This window comes from Liolophura sinensis, chromosome 10 (assembly GCF_032854445.1).
Source record: "Liolophura sinensis isolate JHLJ2023 chromosome 10, CUHK_Ljap_v2, whole genome shotgun sequence".
Lineage (NCBI taxonomy): Eukaryota > Metazoa > Mollusca > Polyplacophora > Chitonida > Chitonidae > Liolophura > Liolophura sinensis.
In genome coordinates, this window is record NC_088304.1 from 18,734,872 (window position 1) to 18,756,961 (window position 22,090).

At 40.5% G+C, this 22,090-nt stretch overlaps 2 protein-coding genes across 2 annotated transcripts; both read right to left on the minus strand.

The window, feature by feature from the left end:
- Positions 1-243: 243 nt before the first annotated feature.
- On the minus strand, positions 244-4,132 carry LOC135476835 (beta-porphyranase A-like). The gene is made up of 3 exons (XM_064756970.1): positions 3,826-4,132; positions 2,873-3,014; positions 244-1,863 (listed from the first exon to the last, which is right to left on the minus strand). Exons 1-3 carry the CDS (start codon positions 4,066-4,068, stop codon positions 392-394), a joined length of 1,857 nt encoding a protein of 618 aa, XP_064613040.1. The 5' UTR covers positions 4,069-4,132; the 3' UTR covers positions 244-391.
- Positions 4,133-12,962: 8,830 nt separating this feature from the next.
- LOC135476952 (beta-porphyranase A-like) lies at positions 12,963-17,529 on the minus strand. Its single transcript, XM_064757099.1, has 3 exons — positions 17,503-17,529; positions 15,585-15,726; positions 12,963-14,431 (listed from the first exon to the last, which is right to left on the minus strand). Exons 1-3 carry the CDS (start codon positions 17,527-17,529, stop codon positions 12,963-12,965), a joined length of 1,638 nt encoding a protein of 545 aa, XP_064613169.1.
- Between the last annotated feature and the right edge of the window lie 4,561 nt (positions 17,530-22,090).

Here is a 22,090-nt window from a genome sequence, read left to right on the forward strand (position 1 = left end):
TCTATTTTGGTGGACGGCTGGTATTACAAATATTTGTTTTCACGCCTAGATTAGTATAAATTTTACATATGCACGTTGTTTACATTATTTGAGCGCGTGGACTCAAGCACAAAGAAAGACCAAACAACGAATAATGTGTTGCTATTTCGATTTGTTTATTCTTTTTTCCATTGAATTCGTTGAGGATACACAACGAATTGCCATTGAGAAATACCACAGAAGTTAACTATACTCTCATTTTTTTTTTTTTTAAATCTTTCTGAGTGCAGGAAAAAGAATGTTTAATTTGGTCATAATCTAACAGCATTCAGTCTGTGTGATTTAGGCCGCGCTTGCGTACCACAAATGTCAGGAGACTCGTGCTTTGGGCCTTTATCGCACGATCTGATGGTTAGCCCACAATGCCAGTGCCCCCCGAAGTGATGGCAGTGACCAAAGCCACAGACGACACGTGTCCGACGAATTGGTTAAACTCTAACCGGACTGCGTTGGAATGTTGCTTTAGGATATTGCCAGGCACGTTGTAGACGTAAACATCCCAGAGCGTGTCTGCGTACTGCTTACCCGGCGCATAGAGCGTATAGCTGGAGGTCAGGGTGTGTCCGTTGACATGGACGTTTTTGGGTTTAGTGTGAGCTGTTCTGTGTACGGCGCTGACAGCTACCCGTAGCCGTGCGTAGTGGACATGCCCCAGGGACGGGATCGTGACGGTAGTGTCTACGTCGTGACCTTTTACGGGTATCACCATCTCGTTAGAATAGTACGTGTGTTCCTGTAAAGTGGGGATTGAGGCGAAGTTGTGCCCGGATTTAATGGTGACGTAACACGAAGCCTCGGCTGGGAGAGTAAACATGTTGTTTGTCAGGGTGATCGTCTGATCGTTGACCAAGACGGGTGTTTGATGAGAATTAAAATAGAAACATGTAGATTTGGCCAAAGTTGCATGTGTCCATTGTTTGTCGAAGTTTATCTTCACGTGTGTCGCTGATTGTTGGTAATTGTGGAGAAGCACGTATACTGTTTGGGAATGCGGATCTGCTAAAGCCAGAGGAGAAACTTGTCTTTCTTTGCCATCGAAGACGCTATCAACTCTCAGAAACTGCTGATTGTAGTTGAAATGGTGCCAGAATTGGAAGGCTTTGGCCGTATGGGTGTAGGAGTGGTCCTGCCGAAAGAGGCTAGCTCCTGCAAAGTTTTGACTCTTACTCAACAGAAAGGCAATCGCCCTGTCCATGTCGCCACGGAAGTTTTGGTAAGTGAACATTTGGGCATTGTGGGCAAAGGCGAATGCCCATTCGTTAAAATTTGACTGCGTGTGGGTTTTGACATTGTCTCCGCCAAGCCCGAACTCGCTGACCATCAACGGTACTGATCGCCCTTTCTTGTGCCAGGCGTAGCTCTCAATAAGGTCAATGACAGCAACCAGACGAGCTTCGTTAATCCCGCTCCACTCATAAGAGTTTCCTTCTTTGTGGAATCGGTTGTAAGCGTGGAAAGAAAAGAAGTCCATGTGATCCAATGACATGTCCATGAATTGTTGCAGTCTTTTCCAGAGGCTGAAATCGTGATAATCAGAGTTGGCTATGTACCCGGTATTTGTCGGCCCACCAACTTTCAACTTTGGGAATTTTTTCTTCAGTTTCCCGGCCACGATTCTGTGGTAATTTACCATAGTGTCCCAGTCAACGGATTGCCAAAGCGTGCCTGGTTCGTTGATCACCTCAAAGTATGGAGGAATGTGACCACCCGTATGTCGGCTTACAGCTTCCAGTAAGAGCAACACCATTTCTGCTCCTGCATCCAGGTTGTTGGGGAAATTTCCCCTATGAAGTGAAGTGTTCATCCAATGAGGCCAGTAACTACCTAAACAAAGAGAAATGAATATTATAAAACTACTATACTAAAATTTTCCTGGAAAGCAGCCGTCAGCGAATACATACATGTAAGTATGGTCACACAAAACAGTGAGTATTAGAATAATTATGCCTTATGACCCGTTCGTGATAACGAATAAATCTGTAGGTAATAACGAATTAGGAACCCTTAACCAGGAACCAATTAATCCGTTAATAGGCAAAAAAGCAATCCGTCATAACCGAGATAACGATATGAACGAACGGAAGGTTTGTCTTTAGAGGTTACATTAACAGTTAGGATAAAACCCCGAGGTGAATTGACAAGAGGCCTAATATCACCAGTTTCCAGTGATTATTCGCCAACTACTACTATCACACTGTTGCCACTGCTCTGGTTTTACAATTAATGCTATAGTCTTTTATTTTCCACAAATATGTAACTTTCAATGCTGTGATCCCTAGTTTTCTACAAATTTGTAACTTTCCATGCGGCCTTTTATTTTCTACAAATATGTTACTTTCCATGCTGTAGCCTTTTATTTTCTACAAATATATAATTATTGGTTTCATGTTGCGGCCTGTGATTGATGTTTTAAGTTGAACATTTTTAAGGAAGACGAGAGCAACCCGTGGAAAATCACTGCATCCCTCTAATAACATGCATGTATTCTCTTCCCCTTCCCTGTGAAGTAAAGGGATCAAACAAGTATATTTATTTATTTATTTGATTGGTGTTTTACGCCATACTCAAGAATATTTCACTTATACGACGGCGGCCAGCATTATGGTGAGAGGAAACCGAGCAGAGCCCGGGAGCAGCCCACGACCATCTGCAGGTTGCTGGCAGACCTTCCCACGTACGGCCGGAGAGGAACCCAGCGTCTGCTGGACTTGAACTAAGCGCGCTAACCAACTGAGCCACGGAGGCCCCCTCAAACAAGTATAAGTGAGTAAAGTACATGTAATGGCGAGTGCCACCCAGGTAATGTTATACATCTGGCTCTTCAGATACAAACCTTTCAGCTCCATCACCATGTCCAAGTCAAAGCCATAACCTTTCAAATTGTTTAGAAATGTGCCGGCAGCAGCTTCTTCAAATTTTGGGTTGTTAAAGTACTTTGGGTCAGCATATCCTTTACGGTGGGGATCTTCTGGTGCCTGTAAGGAGACAAAATGACAAGAAATATGAAATGTTAAAATATATATTCCTTGCTTAGAATTAAGAAGCTATAATTTGCTGGAGTGTATACATCGTGATCTGAAAGGAAACAAGAAGATTAAGTAAGTTCATTAGGTCAACCGTAGTGATATAGAGGTGTAAGCTATTATAGTCAAAGTTTGGAGAGTTTTACTCAATACCAAAATACTTCATGTTTTAAATGTTGTTTTGCTTCGAGCAAATAAAAAAGGGGGCCTTCGTGGCTCAGTTTGTTTGCGCGCTAGGACAGCGTAATGACCAAGGAGCCTCTCACTAATGCGGCCGCTTTGAGTTCAAGTCCACCTCATGCTAGCTTCCTCTCCGGTCGAACGTGGGAAAAGGTCTGTCAGCAACCTGCCGATAATCGTGGATTTCCCACGGGCTGTGCCCGGTTTCCACCCACCATAACGCTGGCCGCCGTCGTATAAGTGAAATGTTATTGAGTACGGCGTAAAACACCAATCAAATAATAAATAAATAAATAGAAAAAGATTTGGTGTGGTGCAGTTAACACCTATAAACTGTAATCCGAATCGTTTAACTACTTTTCCTAGCATATTGTGTTGTTTTTGAACTGAATAGAAAAATGGTCAAACGAAGTCATTGCATATTTGGGAAGTCTGTTAGTAACTTGCCAACGGTATATGGTTTTACTCCTAACTCCGTTTTTCCCATTCTTTAATCTCACATCTGTCGTACAGGTGAGATATTTTTGACTATGTTGTTAAACAACAATCAATCATTCAGTTTGTGGTATTCAGTTTCACCTACATTTCTGAACCTGTCACCATTCAAGTCACTGTTCAGCCATCTGCCGCTCTCTGTACCAATGGCCTTATTCTTACTGATGTAGGCGGACCCGTCCAGGCCGTTGTGGCCATTCCAGCGGTCCGCTTCAAAGTGAGTCCGACCTCCCTGAGCTAAATATTCCGGGTGGATCGTCACCGTGTAGTCCCCGGCCCCAGGCCATGGCACCAAGGCGAGAAGAAGGCACTTAAAGACAGTCGTCAACATGATGCAGCAGCAATGTCCCTCACTTACATGCTACTCTCTACACTGAAATCTGTTCTGAGCAAGAAACTATTATTATTTGTCCTTTACAGCCAACAGTTACGTGTTACTCCCTTTCGTTGACCACCTGTTTGCTTCTCATAGAAGGGTAAGCCTAAAAGATATGGTCTCCACTGTCCTAGCTTGAGAATTTAAGAACTTTGGCATAGAATGACTTTGGGTCGAGATGTACCATTGAAACACCAGGAATTATATCCCTTGGACAAATTCAGCAGGTGGACAGTATACTTTAAACACATGTTGCTGAATATATCTCATAAAAGAAGAATTAGAAACTAAAACGCTTGTAAACTCCCATCGACTGAATACACAATGGGTTTCAAATGAGTAGTACTTTCAACGGCCATAAATGACACGAGAAGAATGAAATGAAAAATTAAAAATGATTAAGCAAAATAAGACTTACTAATCAATTCAATAAATTTAATGTGCCATATTAAACGAAATAAACCATACTAATCAATTCAATAAACTTAATGTATCACAATGGAAAAAATCTAAGTGAATCTGGAGATTATCAGACAGTGTTTGCACCCACGCTTTGCTCTTGATATATTGTTATTGCCACCGCCGAAGAAGTTATGCTTTATCTGTCAGCAACGTTACGGAAAAGGTTATGGACATATTTGGATGATTTAATTAAGAGAGATTTATTCTGTTCAGCGCGCACACATGGCAGAGTTCCATGCTAGTCTCTTTTTCCGCCAAACAGAGGGCTGAGGTCCTACTCCCTTTACCCAGGAGACCTCATGGGCAATAGAGAGCAGAAACATATTTCTCCAGTTGATTTAACATTCACTTCCAAAGACTTAAGAGTGTGATGTGCCGATTTAGTAGTTTTTGTTATAATCGACATCCGATGTCTTCATTCAACTACTTAAATATATTTGTTTTGATTATTAAGTTTGATGACACCATAATTCTGAGAGAATGATTATGGATTAACGTCATGTGGTTGAGAACCTTAATTCTGAATGCTTTCATTAACAACTGCGAAACTGAAAGGTCACCGCATTGTGTTTTTCCTCGGACTTTCTTGAAAAAAGTAAAATAGGTAAAGTTGTAACTTTCGTTCAAGACCATTTGCCTTCCAACAATATGCTGTGCATATCTGTGTGTCACATGGAGTAAAGTTCGTCAGATGTCCCTGGTTTACGCCGGGTCCCCCGGTTTCCTGCAGTCCTATAAGTAATCTCCATCGCATCAAATGAAAGAATCTTGAGTACGGTGTTAAGCTACAATCCAATAAATTCCAAGGGGCGAGCCGTGGCCCAGGGGTTAATAGTGCTTGTCACAAGGACACAAGGTACAGATGGGTCCAAAACATCCGAAGTCCCACCTCATCCGATTGACCTATTTGCAACAACTCTGCTTATGATTGGTCAATTGCGTGTTCTTGATTGACAGTTCGGAAAGGCCTATTGGTTTAGCGTCAATCTCGGAAAGGAAATTTGTGCGTTATCACTGTTTGTGAGACCTTGTATGACCGTTTATCATGTCTAATGTTCGTTCAAGATCACGTCTTCCACTGATGCGGTGTGCGCATTTGTGTGTCAAATGTGTGAAAGTTCGCCAGTAAGGTCTTCGGTGGCGTCCGCCTTGAAGTCGGGTGTTCTGGGATCACACCAGGGTGGGGTCATATCAAAGACTTTAATAATGGTACTCCGTTAATTCTACCTGGCTTAGCGCGCAGCACTGAGAGGAAAGAGGATTGGTTGGCACGATGTCAGTATAATGTGACTAAGTAGGGTGTCTTTTCTGGTGTCTTAACTCAGCATAACACAGTTCGGGAGCACTTCAGCGGCATGGGCTCGCCCTGTCGCAAGGAGACACAGTATATGTATACACACCATATGACTCCTCGTCGAATACACACATATATAGTCACAAAAGATCGATGGTTTATGTGTGGGAAGGTCTGCCAACAACCTACGGATGGTCGTGGGTTTCCCCCAAGCTCTGCCCGGTTTCGTCCCACCATAATGCTGGCTACCGTCATATAAGTGAAATATTCTTAAGTACGGTGTAAAACGCCAGTCAAATAAATAAATAGTCGATGGTTTATGCCGCGTTTTCCCCTTTCCATTACCCATTAAACTTGCCGCGCTCGTTAAATTCTTTATCTGGTATGGCGTTAAACAACACTGAAATAAATCTAGTATTCAGTATCTATTAATTTACAGTATCATAATCTATCTTTACAGTATCATAATCTACCTTTACTGTACCATAATATATATCTTCACAGCATCATAATCTATCTTTACTGTACCATAATCTATATCTTCACAGTATCATAATCTATCTTTACTGTACCATAATCTATATCTTCACATAACGTGCCATAGACTGGTCAGATTTACCTTTCGGTGCGTCTTGATTGTAACAAACAGGTACGCTTCTGAAGGTCGCGAAACTTAACATCTGTAGGCCACTAATCTGTACCAAGGTAGGTCTGTATTATATAAGGTGTGTCGTCACCAACCTTCTGGTCAATCGTTACCATCGCTATGTCTGCGATTCTGGTACTCTGTGTTGTGGCGCTCTGCCCTCAGTTTACAGTTGGGGAATACACCATTACAATCCACCCAGAATACTTAGCCCAGGGTGGACGAACACGATTCGAGGCCGATCGCTGGGACGGGCACATGGGCCTGGACACGGCTGGAGAAATCCCCATGAACATAGCAATAGGCACTGAGAGTGGTCGTTGGAATCATCGGGACTTCGCGAATGACGTCTTTGAGAAGGTGAGATACGCGACGAAAGCTCGGTGTGCCGGTGAAAACCTGGCTACGAGAAGACAAGGATTGGTCGGGTTGAGTTGATTTCCTGTTTCTTGTCACGCGGCCTTTAAAGTTCACAGGTACTTTTGTGTTTTGGGCGGAGAACGGGGTTCTCAGGACAAGTGGTTAGTGTGCTATCGCAGCACAATGACTCAGGAGCCTGTCAAAAATGCGTTCGCTATGAGTTCAAGTCCAGCTGTAAGTGGCCTCCGGTGAATAAGTGAAATATTCTTGTGTAAAGTGTAAAACACCAAGCAGACCATAAAAAAATAAATTATCGCATATCTTTTTCACACAAATAAGTTTCACACAAATAATTTTCACATAAACAAATGTGTACCTACAAAAACAATCAACAACACGGAAAGATAGGAACGATTGTACATACTATTTGCGTTATTATTCTGTCTGCCCTTGTGTTTGTCACATTAAAGTATAGTTTGGTGAAAGTCGATTCTACAAAGCTTATACTCTTAAGCATTTATTTTAGGCGTGGGATTCCGTGTCTCAGTTGGTTGGCGCGCTAGCGCAGCTTAATGACCCTGGAGCCTCTTACCAATGCGGTCGCTGTGAGTTCAAGTCCAGCCGTACGTGGGAAGGTCTGGCACCAACCTGCGGGTGGTCATGGGTTTCTCCCTGCTTTGCCGGTGTTTCCTCCCACCATAACGCTGGCCGCCGTCATATAAGTGAAATATTCTTGAGTTCGGCGTAAAACACCGATCAAATAAATAAATAAATAAATTTATTTTAGGGGTAAGGACAAAAGTAAAGGCCTGACAAGGTTAATTCTGGTATTAAGTCTTGAAACAGTTTTGAACAACTGGGCCCGGGAATCCAAAAGTAAGCTTTTAAATCAAATTTACATTTTGAATATAGAGTCGGTTCATGGTTTCAGAACAGGTTCGAACCCAATTCAGTCGACTGATCCAGCGACCTCAAAATCCTTTCTATAGTACAATTGACAAAATCTGAAAAATGCTTCTGTTCTTAGAAGCGTTTGTTCCCGAAATAGTGTATAAGCTATTAGTTGGACATATAACTTTGATGAGGGCCGTTTCCCTTGAGCTAAGAACGTTAAGTGACAACAACAAAACCAATAACTGTTTCTGCTATGAACTAGTTTTCATTACGAATAAAACAAAGCTTTAAAAGAATTAGAGAAACAAGATTTGTCTACAGCAACGAGTGCAAGGATTTTTGTAATAGATTAATCGCCGTATGATTGTCCTTATGTCACCCAGGCAACCGAAGACCCACATAAGAAAGGGTTCCCCGATCCTCACTATTTCGACAATAAGCGATTCGGGGAGCTCGTGGCGAGTAAATACGTGGACAATCTCAATGGGTACGGCCACGATCTGGGCATGGTTATGGAATTCAAAGGTAAGTTAGAAGACACAACGCATAAAGACCATGTTCTTATGTATGAAAAATAACGAAAATATTTGTGGTTACATGTATCGAATAACGTGGAACATAACGCAATGTTTAAAGTGCTAGAATAGAGTTAATCTCATGAAATATTGTTTATTTAATTATATATTTATTTTTTTTGAAGTTTTACGCCGTACTTCAGAATATTTCACTTTTTCGACGACGGTTATTAGAGTTTTTTTCTTCATTGTTTTTTTCAGTTATTTTATTTATCAGCTGCATATTTGATAAGTTATATTTTGAAGTATTTATTTATTTATTTATTTATTTATTTATTTATTTATTTATTTATTTATTTATTTATTTATTTATTTATTTTTTTATTTATTTATTTGATATTCAATTCGATTGTTGTTTTACTTAATTAGGTGAGGTAAAATATGAACTCAATAACTACATATAGCTGCAGAGCTTTCCATGCGAATGCATTAGAATAAAATGTCACAGTGAAATTTTAGAAAGTTTCTTTGTATTTGACAGCGGACTTTTTTTTTTCTTCTTCTTTCAGAAACGCATCCAAGATATTTACATTAGTATCGCCTCAGTTATTTGTCCTTGGATAATATTTATGCAGCGTTAATATGATTTATGTGTTGCAGCCAAAAACTGGCCTCACTGGATGAATACGTCCCTTCATAAAGGCACATTTCCCAATGATTTACAGGCAGCCACCGACATGGTCTTGTATCTGGTGAAGGCAGTGAGTCGGTTTGCAGGTGGACGGGCACCACGTTATTTAGAACCAGTTAACGAGCCTGATACCTTGTGGAGTACTGTCGACTGGCAAACCATCATCGATTATAACAGAATCGTCGCTGATAAACTCAGACCAGTCTTCCCGCATATGAAGTTTATCGGTCCCGCAACCACTGGAATCTCCGAATACGCAGACGTCAAAGACTTCAAATTTTGGAAAAAGATGAAAGATTTTTTGGACATGGCGTTCATCAAATTGGACATGTGTTCCTTCCACGCGTTCTCTCGCGTGAACGTGAAAAGAGACTCGTCGCATGACTGGAGCGGTAGCAATGAAGCACGATTTTATGCCGTTGTGGATTTGATTGAAAATTATGCCTGGAAGAAAACAGGGCGTTCCATACCAATCCTGGTTTCCGCGTACGGACTAGCTGGGGACAACGTTAAAGTCAACAAAACCACTGACTTTGCTGAGTGGGCTTTTGGCTTTACCCACAATGCCCATATGTTCAACTTTCTCAATTTCCGGGCAGAGTTAGACAGGGCTATTGCTTTTCTGTTATCGAAAGCTAAACAATTTGCAGGCGCTAGCATTCTTCGTGATAGACATACATACTCACACGTTGCCAAAGTGTATCAATTCTGGCACCATTTCAATGACAGTCAAGAGTTTCTTCGAGTGGACAGCGACTTCAATGGAGGCGAAAGACACGTTTCTCCGTTAGCGGTGGTCAACCCACATACGAAAGAGATAGACGTCATTCTCCACAACTACCAACAAACAACAGAGCAGGTCAACATTAAATTTCATAAGCACTGGACACATTCTTCCTCGGCCAAATCCACTTGCTTTTTCAGGAATTCCCAGAATATTCCTGTTCTGACTGAAGTAAAGCATATTTCTCTCGTAGACAAAGCCTTTGTCCTTCCAGCAGAGGGTTCCTGTTACCTCACCATTAAGTCAAATTTCAATTTCGGATCAGCACCAATCGTTCATGAAAGCAAATACTACGCCACAGAAATGGTGATTCCAATTAGTGATCATTCCGTGGACGCCAAGGTGACGATACCATCCTTGAACGTCCGCTACGCCAATTTACGGATATCAGTTAGCGTCAGCGACAAAACCGCTCAGACAAAACCCAAGAAAGTTCTCCTCAACGGACATGCTCTAACATCGAGCTACACACTGTTTGGTCCGGGAAATCAATATTCCGAAACAACGTGGGATGTTCATGTCTTTCGCATCCCCACCAACGTTCTGAGACAGCACATCAACGCGGTCCACTTACAGTTCGCCCAGAATGGAGGGTACGTGTCGTCCGTAGTGCTCATAACTGGGGCTGTTTCTGGTGATCCAGCCATCATCGGTTAACCGTATGATGAATTCACAAAGGAGTGAGCATAGTCAAATTAGATTTTTCCTCTTTTCCACAGACTTGTAACACTGGGAGAGTAATGGACATGAGCTGCCGCACCGCCATTCTCGTTTAATACACAATTCTCTCACATTTATCTTATGATTATAATATCCTGATATGTTTAATGTTTAATGTGGTTTTCAAATTTAATTGTAATTTAAATTAGTTGTATTTGTCTTTTTTTTCTTTTTTTTCTATGTTGGCTTTAAAGGCATCTGTCTACTTTCTTTTTAGGGTTTAGTTGTTTTCAATCAGTAGTCGAAAGCCATAATTGTTGCGTGGTTCTAACATGTTTATGCAGTTATTTGTCCAGAGTGATAGCGAGAAAAAAATGTAGGAGGTGTTTGTGATTACCTGTTCCCGATTCAAGCCAATCGGTTCATTCACTCCATTCTAGTGATGATTAGATCAAATATACTGTAAACACTATACACTGAAGACCAGTCTGCTAATCAACAAAGTAGGCAACGGATCGTGACCGAGCAGCTAGGAATCATGTATTTCAGATGATAACAGGTTTTGGTTCAGTTTCTGTCTCGGACAAAAGAATCCTCCAGGTAAGATAATTATCATTCAGCCACGGTTGAATAATAAAATATCACTAACTACCACACTCTGTTAATCTTCTACTGATTTATACGATTTATATTATATCAGTCAGAGGACTTCCTATACTAGAAAAATATTAATATCAACAAGAATTTAAATTTAACTGCAGAAAAAAAGCTTTATATTGTGCAGAAAAGGATTACCCCGTGAAAAAAACCTTTACATCACGGAGAACACCTTATTACTGCGGAGAAAAACCTTTCTACAGCGGAGAAAACCTTTCTACAGCGAAGAAAACCTTTCTACAGCGGAGCAAATCTTTCTGCAGAGGAGAAAAACCATTGCACCGCGGAGAAAACCTTTACATCGCGGAGAAAACCTTTACATCGAGGAGAAAACCTTTGTATTGGAGAGAAAACTTCTTACCGCGGAGGAAAGTTTTGCACTGCTGAGAAAGGATCGCACTTCCAATAAAATCTTTCTACCGATGAGAACACCTTTACACCGCGGAGGAAACATTTACACCTTGGAGAAAACCTTTCAACCTTGGAGAAAACCTTTGTACCTTGGAGAAAACCTTTGCACCTTGGAGAAAACCTTTTTCTATTTGATCACAACTTCTGTTTGTCTAGAAAAAGATTTTCACCACAAACATTTTTCATTGTTTTTCAAAGTTTGACTGCTATTATCCATTTTGTCTACTTTGTTTGCTTTTATCCATTTTTTCCGTGACTGCGTTAGTTCGTTGTATGTGCTATTAATCCTTTGTTCTTAATGACAATGTTTAAGAATAAAACTTACCAATCGTTTTAAATTAGTGGAAAAGCTGAACTGAACTAACGCAGACGTAAGAGCAAAAGATACAAAAATGATAAACACAGCCAAAACTTGGAAACATTTCCTCCGTGCTGAAAAGGTTTTCTCCAAAATGTAAACGTTTTCTCTGCGGGAGAAAGGTTTTCCCCCGGTGTAAAACTTGTTCCGCGGTATAAACCTTTTCTGCGCGGTGAAAAGATTTTCTCTGCGGTGTAAAGGTGTATGTTTGTTGTATTCCTAAGTGGAGCTGACGGCAGCCAGATCACTGTGTGAAAAAATTTACCACTTTGATGGAATGATCCCCAACAAATTTCATGAAAGGACACCTAAATAGTAGACAATGAAAAAAAATCACTCTACTGACGTTTTCCTCTAAGCATACTTTCTGTGCAGGTAAACGGCTTCCTTGCAATATTGTGACATCCGTGAGAATGCCTTCAGTGACAAAACTTTGATCTTTACTGATCAAAGGTCTTCCAGCAACATGCAGATGGCCGTGGGTTTCCCCTAGGCTCTGCCCGGTGTCCTACCACCATAATGCTGGCCGCTGTCGAATAAGTGAAATATTCTTGGGAACGGCGTAAAACACCAATCAAATAAATAAATAAATAAATCTTTAATGCAACTTAAATATATAGTTCAACGCTTTAGGGATTTCTCCAGTCCGTGAGCTGGTGAGCAACTTTTGATGGTGGTCTCTAAAATGAGATTTCAAAAGATACACTATCACGGTTTAAGTGAGTGAGTGAGTGCTTGGGGTTTAACGTCGTACTCAACAATTTTTCAGTCATATGACGACGAAGGAATCCTTAGGGTGCATGTACGTGTAATGTGCCTCCTTGTTGCAGGACGGATTTCCACCGCTCTTTTATTTAGTGCTGCTTCACTGAGACGACTTACCGAAGGCAAGCAAGCCGCCCCGCCCGAGCCATTATACTGATACGGGTCAACCAGTCGTTGCACTATCCCCTTCATGCTAAACGTCAAGCGAGGAAGTTACAACTTCCTCTTTTAAAGTCTTAGGTGTGACTCGATCAAGGATTGATCCTGGATCTACCGGCCCCGAAGCGGACGCTCTACCAACTGTCGGTTTTAGTGATATATCTTTATTACAAAGATCGAAAACCGTTTAAACTCAACCGATGATGCTCCCATCTCCTGGTACATTCCCTGCCACGATGGCCACGGTAGAGACGTAACCGCCCTTTTGGGCAAATATAAGCTGAACCGCGTTGGAATGCTGTTTCAAGGTTCTGGTAGGCACCTCAAATACGTAGACATCCCACAACGTTTCCATGTATTGCCCGCCTGGTCCAAACTGCATGTAGCTCGATGTGACTGTGTGACCATTGACTTGGACTGTCTTGGGTTTAGTTTCGGCCGTTTTGTCGCTCATGCTAACGCCTATACGGAGAAATGCGTATCTCACAGCGCCCAGTGAACGTATGTTGACAGTGGTGAGGACTGTGTGACTGTTTATAGGTATTACCATTTCGGTAGCATAGTAGGTGTGCTCATGGACGGTGGGGATAGTTTTGAAGTTGTATGTGGACTTGATGGAGACGTAGCACGAGGCCTCAGCTGGAAGGGTAAAAACGTTATCCTCGAAGGAAATGGTCTGGTCCTCTAACAAAACAGGTGTTCTATGCGAATTCAGGTAGAAACAGGTGGAACTGACCGAGGGAGCATGCGCCCAGTGCTTCTCAAATTTGATCTTCACACGTTCTGGAGTTTGATGGTAACTGTGAAGAATGACGTCTATCTCCTTCTTGTGTGTGTTGACCAGGGCCAAGGGAGAAATGCGTCTTTCGTCGTTGTTAAATTCGCTGTGCACGCGTAGGAATTTATGGCTTTCATTGAAGTGATGCCAGAACTGATATGCTTTCGCAACGTGAGTATAGTCGCCATGTCGAAATAAACTTGCGCTGGCGAAATTAACACTCTTACTCAACAGAAAAGCGATAGTTCTGTCTATATCGCCCCGGAAGTTCAAGTAAGTGGACATGTGGGAATTGTGCATATAAGCAAACGCCCATTCGTCGAAATCTGACTGTGTGTCAATCTTCACATTGTCACCCCCAAGACCGTATTCACTGACTATCAGGGGAACAGATCGCCCTTTCTTGTGCCAGGCGTAGCTCTCAATTAGGTCAATGACGGCGACCAGACGAGCTTCGTTAATCCCGCTCCACGCATGCGTGTCTCCATTTTTGTGGACGTGATTGTAAGCATGGAAGGAGAAAAAATCCAGAAGGTTCAAAGACATGTCCATGAAATCTCTGAGTTTCTTCCAGATCTTGAAATCATGACGATCTGCATTTTGTATGGCTCCTGTATTAGTCGGCCCACCGATTTTCATGGCAGGAAACTTCTTTTTCAGTTTCGTGACAACGAGTTGATGATATTTAATAATGTCTGACCAATGAACAGTAGCAAAGAGAGTCCCTGGTTCGTTGATGACTTCAAAGAACGGTGGGACGTGACCACCTGTAAAGCGACTAACGGCTTCCATCAACAGAAGAATCATGTCCGCCCCGGCGTCCAGGTTGTTGGGGAACGTACCTTTGTGGAGCGACGTGTTCATCCAGGGAGGCCAATTCTTCTCTGAAAAGAGAACATATACAAATTACTCTCACACCTGACAACCATACATATGTAGGCGTCAAAGCAGACATTCGTCAACCAAAAGTACTTTCAGAGTCAATAATGGTAAGACCAGTTTCCAGAACATAAACGTTTAGCATAAAAAAACTAAAGAACTAAGAAAGTATATAAAGTGAGATATTAGACTGTGTTTGTCCAAAAGGAGACAGTCAACGGTGAAGATGGACAGACCCCAAAAATGCTCTAGGCGAACGGATTAAATCAATATGGACAACTGATATTCTGGCATGGTACACGATTTCAACACTGACTTCATAGAACACACCTTGTGTCTTTCCAACACCACTGAAAACTGTTGACTGCTTCTGTCTGCATGATTCGGTACTGTTTTCGAACTTTGTACACTTTCGTAGTCATTTGGTGTTTTGTGTTATACGTCGTTTTGGGACGTAGCCTTGCGATCATTGACGTCCTTATTGGTTAACGGCTGGCATACGAATATCTGTTTCGACGCATAGATTCACATCGTTTGTCATGCATGTTTATAAGTGGTCGATAATCAAATAATCAAATATGTACCTCAGTTCCATTTTGATTACAGATATTCATATATCCAAGGTGGCAATCTAATTCATTCAGGGAATATAATAGAAAGCGGAATTAGACATAGGTATAATGCATCTTGTTGAACGAAATCTCCATATATATATATATATATATATATATATATATATATATATATATATATATATATATATATATATATATATATATATAAAAAAGAAGTCAACTGTTTTCAAAAATAACTGGGAAAAGAAAGGAATATTCCAGGCAGTTAAACTAAATCAATATCCAGATCTTTATATATATATATATATATATATATATATATATATATATATATATATATATATATATATATATATATATATATATATATATAAAAAAAGTCAACTGTTTTCAAACAGTTGACTTCTTCTTTTTTTAATGAATCCGTCCTAATTTATTGTTTTATTGACTGTTTTAGTTCTGATGTTATTATTGATCCAGAGAGTGCATTATAGTTGACGGCTGGCATACGAATGTCATGTTCCAGAACCCTATACATTAGTTTGGATTGTTAAACGTGTATGTATATAGGAGTATCGCCCACCTTTCAGTTCCATGACAGTATCCAGGTCAAGGCCATAACCCTTGACATTAGCAAAATACTTGGTTCCAACTTTTCCCTCCATTGTGGGGTTTAGAAAATATTTTGGATCGGCATAACCTTTGCGATGAGGATCTTGTTGTGCCTGGAACAATTTGCATGCACAATTGTCTATCATAAAAAGATAGAGACATGTACAGGCATTACGCGGAATAAATCTGACTCTTACATTGGTTGAGTAATTCAATTATTTATCACGAAATTATACGTTTTGTTATGTTTACTTTATTTGCAAAAAGAAACCAAGATTTGAATATACCCTTTTGCCCGCGGTGACGATGGCATAGTTGTTTACCAGCTTATGTACTATATAGCGTAACAATCAAGCAGCCAATAACTATATAATAAAAAAACACTTACAGCACAGAACATCCAACCATAATGTTGGCTACGTCGTATAAGTGTAATACTCTTAAGCACGGCGTAAAACATCAATCAAATAAATAAATAACAGAAAGTAAAGCGAGAGCAGCAACGGTAATGTGATAGTTGACAAATGGTCACAGGTAACCGGTGAAACACGGCCTCTTTGTCAATTTACCTGAGTTAGAGTTTTACTCTAACTGTTTATGTAAATGCACATACAATGAACTAAACAGTTATAGTAACTGTAGCCTAGCAACGAAACGAACTAATATGAAAGAATACAACTCGCTTAGCATGTCGATTGCCAAGTAGACAAGTATTAGTGAAGGGTTTATCTTCTAAGCAGGAATGTGTAGGCTATACTCAGCCTACTTCCTCCGGTAATAAAAATTCGAATGGAATTTACCAATAAAATACAAGCGAGAACCAAGGAGCGAGAATAAAGCCTGAAAAAGGTATATTCCGCTCTTGTCAGATCTCCAGGAACGCGCGGATAACTACAGCTCAACGATCCAGAAAAAAACCGCTTCGGGAGCGGTAGATCCAGGGTCGATCCTGGGTCGAGTCACACCTAAGACCTTAAAGGAGAAAGTTGCAACTTCCTCGCTTGGCTTTCAGGGATGGAGAAGGGGATAGTGCAACCACTAACAGTTCAATGGCTCGGGAGGGGCGCCTCAGTGAAGCAGCACTAGATAAAACGGCGGTGGAAATCGGTCCTGCAACAAGGAGGGACATTACATGCACTCTAAGGACTCCTTCATCGTCATATGACTGAAAAATTGGTAAGTCCGACGTTAAACCCCCAAGCGCTCACTCACTCAAACAAAAAATAGCTTAAGGCTTGCATTTTTCAAACGAAGACGGAAGAAGCGAGATCTCCGCGGTGGTGGAATACGTCAAATTTACACTATGGACTCAAGTAAGAAAAGGCTTAAAAAAATCATATCTCAGAACAAAGCATATTCCCTTCTCATCTAATCTCATAAAGTGGGCAAAAAGAACGACAATCTAGTGTGACATGCACATGGCCTTCTCTGAGATTCATACATGAACGTTTGAGCTATTCCCTAAAACAGCCGAACTTCAGTCTATCATAAACTTTTGTGGCTCATATTCCCTCTGTTGTATTACGTTTTCGAATGTTCCACCTGAAAGGTCTTGGTGGATCCAACGACCGCTTTCCGTTCCTATCGCCTTGCTTTTCTCGAAAAGCCCGGGACTGTCCAAACCATTATGCCCATCCCAGCGGTCTGAGTCAAACTGCGTCCTACCTCCCTGGCTAAGGTACTCTGGGTGAATAGTAACGGCGTACTCTGCCGACAGGAGCTGAGTCCCGAATATACAGGTGACACAAAACACTAGAATCACTACCGTTGACATGCTGGTTCCTTCTTAAAGCCTTTCATGTTATCCCCAGCCGGTTTTTGCTCATACGTTACAATTACTCTCTATGCATACTATATTATGCATACAGAAGGTAGATAAGATAACTCACCTGCTGCTGTTTCACATGGACTGGCATTGAGTTGAGTTTATTTGTTTATTTAGTTAGTTATTTAGTTTAGTTATTTAGTACTGACACAATACGCCGTACTGAAGTATATTGCACTTATACGACGGCGGCCAGCAATGAGATCGGAGGAGACTCAGTAACTTATGTTTATTAATATGCATCCTTGAAAATATCCAAACAACGAAGCCCCATACTAGTCTTACCAGTAGTATTACAAGTCATTGTGATGTAATGAAGGTACATTATTACACCAACAACCTCGGTGTCCTTATGGTTAGAGCGTCCACTTCGAAGAGACCTGGGACCAGACCTGGGACCAAACCCGAGTCGAGTCATACATATACCAAAGACTTTAAAACTGGTAATTGTTGCTGCCTCGGTGGGCGCTCAGCAATAGATTGCTGTGAGATTAGAGCAAGGAAACAGGACTGTTTTACCCGATGTCAGTATAATGTGACTGGGTGGGGCGTCATGTCTGGTTTCTTCGGCATGATACTTCAGTGGTGGCAGCACTTTGGTAGCAAGGACTTGCCCTGCGACAAGAAGGCAGTATGTACACTCACCTAACGATTCCTGGTTGTCACATGACACAAAATTATACAACGTAAAGCCTCAAGAATACACACACACACATATATATATATATATATATATATATATATATACACCATTACGTCGCCCCCCCACCTTCCTTACTGATCCTCAGAAGCAGAAAATCGCCGATCACGCCGATATTTAACCATTAACAGTGTATTCTCCCCTAGTGTGTCGCTTTGTCCATGCACAAAGTATTTTAGCAGTACTGGCAAGTACTAGTACGTAGAAGTCTCTCATCACCGGAGGTTAGGGTGCCAAATCTATGTCCGGTCTACAGGTTTTGCAGTTTTTAAGTTGGGTCAGAAAGTTTATCGAATTTTAATATTTTTAACTTTTTATGCTAGACGCCATAAACCATTACACCGGAGGTATACAGCCGCCCTATTTTGAAGTCATGAACGAATCAGATGCTCTATGGAAGTATATATCGCGGGACACTTATAGTTCCACAAAGTTTTGGCCCAGAAGTCTTAAGCTGGAGCCCACGATTTAAAAGTAAGAGGTGCAAAAGAATATGACATGAAGAGTATAACTGGAGCGTCGAAGACAGTGTGATAGTTGACCTTCTGTCAGTTTAAATTGCAACTTAGGCGCCCTCTAACGTCACAAAAGTAGCTAAATAGTGAATACTTGCTGAGTACTAATGATGTAGCACAAATTAAGGTCACCTTTTGTTTGATCTGAAAAAACAACTGTCGATCAGATCTGTAATCATCTGCAAGAACTTCACTGATTTACAGGAATTAACATACATACCAAACGTGCCAAAAGACTGTGATCTAAGAGGATCTCTGAAAATCCTTTACAACCATGTAGGGAAGCAACTAATTTGTTGATCCTTAACCATTCATATTTACTAATTTATCTAAGGTTTACAATGTATCTGCCTCAGTGTAATCAAGGAACCTCTACCAGTGAAACGAGCCAAATGGGTCATTTTTAGAGATGGCGATTATGGCATGCCTTTTGTGTAAGACAAAGGGTTTGGCGAGGGATCAATAAAATAAAAGGAACGATGAGAAAGTAAACGCCCGAGTCTAGTTAACTTATTCACCGAACATTTCAGGTTTTATCTGAAAAGAGCCCGAATTACTAGTTAACATTTGTTTACAATCAAATGTCTCTTATGAGCGCTAAAAGTTGCTTGAGTTGCTCAAACATAGGTTAAATATACCTCATCTGTGCTGATATTAATATGAACATAATAGCACAGTTGCTCAAACTTAGGTTAAATATCCCTCATCTGTGCTGATATTATTATGAACATAATAGCAAAGTTGCTCAAACTTAGGTTAAATATCCCTCGTCTGTGCTGATATTATTATGAACATAATAGCACAGTTGCTCAAACTTAGGTTAAATATCCCTCGTCTGTGCTGATATTATCATGAACATAATAGCACAGTTGCTCAAACTTAGGTTAAATATCCCTCGTGTGTGCTGATATTATTATGAACATAATAGCACAGTTGCTCAAACTTAGGTTAAATATTCCTCGTGTGTGCTGATATTATTATGAACATAATAGCAAAGCTGCTCAAACTTAGGTTAAATATCCCTCATCTGTGCTGATATTATTATGAACATAATAGCAAAGTTGCTCAAACTTAGGTTAAATATCCCTCGTGTGTGCTGATATTATTATGAACATAATAGCAAAGTTGCTCAAACTTAGGTTAAATATCCCTCATCTGTGCTGATATTATTATGAACATAATAGCAAAGTTGCTCAAACTTAGGTTAAATATCCCTCGTCTGTGCTGATATTATTATGAACATAATAGCAAAGTTGCTCAAACTTAGGTTAAATATCCCTCGTGTGTGCTGATATCATTATGAACATAATAGCAAAGTTGCTCAAACTTAGGTTAAATATCCCTCGTGTGTGTTGATATTATTATGAACATAATAACACAGTTGCTCAAACTTAGGTTAAATATCCCTCATCTGTGTTGATATTATTATGAACATAATAGCACAGTTGCTCAAACTTAGGTTAAATATCCCTCGTCTGTGCTGATATTATTATGAACATAATAGCAAAGTTGCTCAAACTTAGGTTAAATATCCCTCGTGTGTGCTGATATTATTATGAACATAATAGCAAAGTTGCTCAAACTTAGGTTAAATATCCCTCATCTGTGCTGATATTATTATGAACATAATGGCACAGTTACATCAAACTTAGGTTAAATATCCCTCGTCTGTGCTGATATTATTATGAACATGATAGCACAGTTGCTCAAACTTAGATTAAATATTCCTGATAAACACTAATTTTATTGAACCTATTAGCAAAGTTTCTCAAACTTATGTTAAATATTCCTGATAGACACTAATATTATGAACCTATTAGCACAGTTGCTTCTTCTTAGCGAATGATAACGCGGTCATTTCGAAAAAATCCAAAAAATATTTTCGTTTAAGGTGTATTCATTTCAGTCGGCATCAAAACAAGCAAACGACGGTGGCAGTACTTGATCGGCGTTGATCTCTGGTGTGATACTACATGGTGTTTGCTAGAAACCAATGTACTACCTTTAATATTCGCCAAAGGGCAGTGGTTTACGCCGCACTCTCTGTTTGGCTCCACCCGTACAACTGGCCGCAATTGAGTAAGTGAATTATATTCGAGTGTGTTGTTTAACAACAATCCAATAAATAAATACGCAAATAAAAAAGGTCTAATGCTCTCGTGTTTTACTCTATGTCATCTACTCCCAAGTCTTGGCGCGGCCTGGCGCCTATAGTAAATAACATCCCCCATTGCTATTGCCATTCAAGATACAAAACCATCTTTAGAAGAACAGACTGTAAGGACAATATAGGACAATAACTTTTAGGACGTAGGACTTTCATGTAGGACAATAACTTTTCTAGGTCTGCCAAAAAGTAACCAAAAAGACAATCAAGTCTTCTGAGGTTCTGAAGAGGTTTCAGTTGTTTGCTATGCCAATTATGATGATGACTGTCATGCCAAACGCTTGTGATTACATCGTGACGGTTTGCCCGGAATACCACGCACAGAACCCAGGCAAAGCAATCGGAGCTGCAAGAGGACGATGGATGAACAGAGACGTCAGTGGCGACCTGTTCAGACGGGTATGTTTTGTTTTTGAAAAACAGAGAGAATTTCAAGGGTGATTTTTGTACGATTAGATGGTGTTCTCAGGATCTTACTTTAATGAGACCTCTTGGTTGTTATCGCCGAATGGGAACTGTCGCAGTAAAACTCTAACTGTCAAATTCCTCCCTATAAATAGTAGTTTAATTTGGTTTTGAACAGTTCTGAAATTCATAATGTGGTCGACATTAAGTTGAATATAACTGAAGACATACAGCATAGAGCGTAAAACCAGAGCATCGACGACAGTGTGATAGCTGGCAAATGGTCACACGTAACCAGTGAAATACGGCCTCTTTTCGGTTTACCTATCAGTGTTTTATACTAACTGTTCATGGCAAATGTACAAAGAGTAACAATTTACACCTAACGCCATGACTTAAGTAGAATTAGGTAAAAAAAATGCACTGATATTAATTGCAATTTCTAGTCGTCACTGGTCTAGAAATACTCAAATTGCTGTTGTGTCTCATTGAACATATAAAGGCGTGCTGAGCTGGAAGCCATATTAGTTTTTAGGTCCCCGAAATTCCTCACGGCAGGGGCTACGTGGATCCTAATTATTTCAACAAGGTGATTGGAACTTTCATGGACGACATTAGAGGGTACGACGGAGATTTGGACATCGTCATGAAATTGTAGGGTTTTTATTTGGCATCATCACAAAGGTTGTTACATTAGACAGCCGTTATTATTTTCAAAGTTTAAGCCCCAGACGGGCGCTCTCAAATGACATAGATTTCACAAGTTTCTCCATTTCTTAGATGTTAAAAACAGAAGTCTGTTGTTGGCTAAAAGAAGCACAGCTTTCTCCGTTCTAACAAAACGATTTTCGTATGCTCAGGTCTG